This window comes from Phragmites australis, chromosome 15, assembly GCF_958298935.1.
Source record: "Phragmites australis chromosome 15, lpPhrAust1.1, whole genome shotgun sequence".
Taxonomy (NCBI): Eukaryota; Viridiplantae; Streptophyta; class Magnoliopsida; order Poales; family Poaceae; genus Phragmites; species Phragmites australis.
Genome location: NC_084935.1, coordinates 2,677,423 through 2,681,896, shown reverse-complemented (window position 1 = coordinate 2,681,896; position 4,474 = coordinate 2,677,423). Strand labels below are relative to the sequence as shown.

The window sequence follows — 4,474 nt, the reverse complement described above, 5'->3', positions numbered from 1 at the left end:
CCTTTTCAATTAGAATAAAACATGTTCATAACCTTAATAAACTCATTAGTCTCTTAATCATTTGTCATCAATTATCCAAAACACACATAGGGGTCATCAATTGTATATGCAATGGCCACTTAATAGATATTGAGGCATGCCAAATTAAAGAAATTAGAATGTGAAACAATGTCGTCTTAATCACAGAGCAAATTTCTTGCCCAACATACTATCTATATATTATTAGGCCCCATTTATCAGTTAGAACTATAATTTCATAAGAACAACAAGGCCTAGAAGGGTATGAGAAGAATTAAACATTAGACATGGGGAGATTTTTGCAACTTAATAAGGGCAAGTATACAATAACAAGTTAGAGAGGTACAACAATGTAACAGCTCCAAACCGAAACTGTGATGAAAGATTTGCGACGACCCCGAAAATGGGGAAAACCCGAGCTAATCGAAACCCCCGTCGATCCCAATCCCTGCAAATCCCGCATCTGGAACCCTAATCCCTCTCGAATTCCATCTTCGATCCAATGCCTCCTACCGGCGACGACCCGTCGGTCGCCGCCGCCGGCATCTCCTTCCCCGACGCGGACGGCGGCGGCGACTCTGAAGACGGCGACTTCCCCAACGCTCACCTCCTCGACCCCTCCGACCCGAGCCTCCCCAACCCCACCTCGTCCTCCGCCACCGCCCAGCCCCACGCCGTCCCGGCGGGCGGCAGCGGCAGCGGCGGCGGCCCGGTCACCTCCGGCAACGGCGGCGAGCGGCGCCCCCTCTTCCAGCGCCTGTGGACCGAGGAGGACGAGATCGTGATCCTCCGCGGCTTCGCGGAGTTCACCGCCGCGCGCGGCACGGCCTTCGCGTCGCACCAATACGACACTGACCCCTTCTACGAGGATATGCGCCGCCGCCTCCAGCTCGACTTTTCCAAGAGCCAGCTCGTCGAGAAGCTCCGCCGCCTCAAGCGCAAGTACCGCAATTGCGTCTCCCGCCTCCGCGACTGCGGCGACACCTTCTCCTTCCGCTCTCCGCACGAGCAGGCCATCTTCGAGATCGCACGCAACATCTGGCGCCCCGCAAATAAGCACGGCCGCGATCCCTCGGCTGACTCTGACGATGAAGCCGCGGTCACACCCGTACCAGCGAATACCAGCCCCAGTGAGGAAGTCAAGTCCCCCTCATCAGGGCGGCAGCGTCGCCGTAGGCGCACAACAGAATTTGCTGCTGCTGCTGGCACCGCCCCTGCTGCCAACATGGTGCAGCCCCCTCAACCAGTGCAATTGCCTGTATCAGTGCCTGTCAAGATGGAGGACTCCCTCCCTGCCCTGCCCCAGACTCCAATGCCAGTGACGGTGACCATGGATCACTCAGAGCCTCTTAGGTTGCCGGTCATGTCACCTCAATCAGGTGTTCTGGATGCCGAAAAGAGTTGCCTGACTCCTCTATTTAAGGAGATGATACGTGCAGTCATAAATGTCGGAGCAAAACCCTTTGGCACAAAACTGCCTGAGCTGCTGTTTGGGTTGCCCATGGAAGGGAACAAATGGAGGAAGCAACGGATTTTGGAGCTGGAGGTGTACTTGAAGAGGATCGAGCTGCTGCAGGACCAGGTGAAGGCAACGCTCGAGGAGCTCAAGTCCTCCACACCTGGGATTTGATGCGTGATAAGATGAGAATGTCTCTTTCGTTTTAGGATTCTTGCCATGATTTTTAGTGTAGGTGCTTACGTATTTTTGCAGATTTCCGTCCATAAAAGAATATTGTTAACTGGGTTGGGGCTTGGATCTAGTTTATTTATGGTTCTAATTGCTCATGTGATATTAGCTGTCATTTCTGGTCTTCTCTCTTTATTAGATAGGTACATAATCCTTTGTTTACTGTGGTTGTGGTATGCTTTGAGTGGCCAGTAAGGTACGCTATAGAAAGATGAACACTTGCAATTAATTTATTAAGATTACACATTATTGTTATTCTGCCTTGTTTTCCTATTCTTTTTTGTGTGTGTTTGTCATCGAGTTATATGATTGTATTAAAGAGATTAGACTGGGTTATAATATTGATGATGAATAGTTATGTTTGGAAAGGTTATGGATTCCGTATAGAGTAACAGAGCATGATTTGTGGATCTGCTTGAGAAAGGCGATAGGGATATACCAAGTAGGTGATAGGTCGACTTGTTGATCATGGCTATGGTTCTTTTTTGTAAAGATGCTAACTTACCTTGTTAAATCTGCTTGAAATTAATGGTTACTATTCTGTCCGACCGATGTGATTACATCCAAATTTCCTTTTAATTTTCCCTGTGAGAATAAGGCGAAGCTATAGCCTATATGAATAGTGTTATGTTTATTGCTCAATAACATGCACTGCCATTCTCAAGACTAGAGGTTGTTAGTGTGCATCAAATTTGGAGGCCAGGACATCATGTTAAACAGAAACTTGCACAATATATTTGCATGCAACAGAATGTCAGCATGGCAGACATTTGTTATATGTTGGTAGACTGTGAAATGCTGGAGTGGACTTAGACTAGAGGGTCCTAGTCACCAGCTCGCCAACGCCTGTCACAGACACTGTGACTGTTGTTGTTAGATCCCTCCTGATTGGTTCTACGCCCTCTCCTTAGCTCTGCTCTAACTCGGGAGACACGGAAAGGGGGTTGGGGAGAATAAAGAGGAAACGTAAAACAAGGGGCAGATATATGTACACTTCTGGCTGTATAATTGTGAAACTTGTTTGCTTCACCTTTACTCAGAAAAAGGCATCGTGTATACTGTTCATTCTGCCCACTTGGTAAGATTGAACAATTATTGGATGCTATTTTAATTTTGGTATTTATTACCCTGTCTACCTTTCAACTGCAGTTTTGAATATGCCATGCTCATATTCATAGTTGGCATATCCATTTGATCTTAGCTTCTGTACTCCCTTCACTAAGTTATTAGGGTGAAGTACTAAAACTGAATGAACCGGCCTCCGCATTGGCATTGGGGGATACAGAGCTGGAGATCGGGGGTCCTTGTTAGTGGTAGCTATTTCTTTGTCGGAAATGAGTTGATCTCTTCTGGCACTTGTTGATCTCTTCTGCGCTGTTGAGATTCTCCTGTATTTTCTGCTGCTTTGGTTCATATATGTGATATGGCAAGATGAGATTGCAATACTTCCAGGGATAGTCTCTTTCATGTTGTGACATACTTCCAGATCATCAGCTTCCTTCAGGTTATCTTGTATCTACAGGTGGATGAATTGCCTGGTGGGGTTGTCAAACGCTGGTTCTTCGTGTATCATGCATTGCCCCTTGGGTAATATTTGAATGCCCGCACCGCCCACCGCTGTTGCCAGCACCGTTGGACCTGAAGCTCCAACGTCGTGCCAGGAATCCTGGGCGAGTTTCCAAGCACATTGGCATCGGTTATATAGGCGCCATGATGGAGTTAGGCGTCTTCTTGTTGCACCCTGTGTGACAGCAAATGGGATCCTTGTTGACATTGGCTTACTTTTGGGGTAAAATCCAAAAATACATGATATATGGCACCATATTTGTGAAAAAATAGATAATGTGTTGGTGTCTATTTGCAAATTTAGTATTTGTATTCGGTACTTCGTTCACCGAAAACCTATTTTTGATACGTGAGGCATTGAAAAAGGGTGGATTTGACTATTTTCGGTATATGAGCCGAATACGACACTGTGCACTGTATTCGGTACCTGAGTTACCGAAAACGATCTGTATTTGGTACCTTAGGTGTTGAATACTCTAAACAGTGTTGTATTTCGCATCTTAGGTGCCAAATACAGGTCGATCTGTACTGCTTTCGGCGTCTCACATCGTGTCTTGTCACTATTTTTGGTGCGGTTGTGACATGTGCAGGGTCTTGTGCTGGTTTTGGTGCTGAATAAATGAGTTCGCTGGCTTCGGTTGAGAAGCATCAGCATGAGAAGAGAATGGAGTAGCAATGAAGTTGAGAAGCATTAGCGCAAAAAGAGAAGGAAGGAGCAACACTCTCAGGTAAGTACTTCGATTACGTAGTAAATTAATACTTACATTAGAGTAATTAGAGTACTTATATTACTTGTTTTGTCTGTTCAGAAGTAGATTTGCTTAGTCTCTTTGAACGTAGATTATTTGCTTAGTTTGATTATAAGAATTTGATTAGTCAATGTAAGTAGATTATTTACTTAATTTAATAATATGAATTTTATTAATTAGTGTAATTAGATTGTTTTCTATGTATAATTATATGAATGTCATTAGAGCATGTACGTAATTTAGTAAGAGTTATTAGAGTTATATGATTAGTTAGATTAAAACATTACTTTAATGATTTGTTTAATTAGCTTAATCACTTAGGTTAAGGTGAGTAATTTGATTAATCAGATTATTTAAATAGGGTGAGTACCGTAGATTTATTTAATGGTTGTCAAGTAAATATGACACGTAACTTTAAATATTAATTATGATTATTAATATATGTTTATTATTT

The 4,474-nt window shown here is 44.2% G+C and overlaps 1 protein-coding gene across 1 annotated transcript; it reads left to right on the top strand.

Annotated features, from left to right (window-relative positions):
- The first annotated feature begins 353 nt into the window (after positions 1-353).
- Positions 354-2,063, top strand: LOC133893439 (probable transcription factor At3g04930). Its single transcript, XM_062334454.1, has one exon. The coding sequence runs from the start codon at positions 521-523 to the stop codon at positions 1,646-1,648; it is 1,128 nt and encodes a 375-aa protein (XP_062190438.1). The 5' UTR covers positions 354-520; the 3' UTR covers positions 1,649-2,063.
- Positions 2,064-4,474: the final 2,411 nt, after the last annotated feature.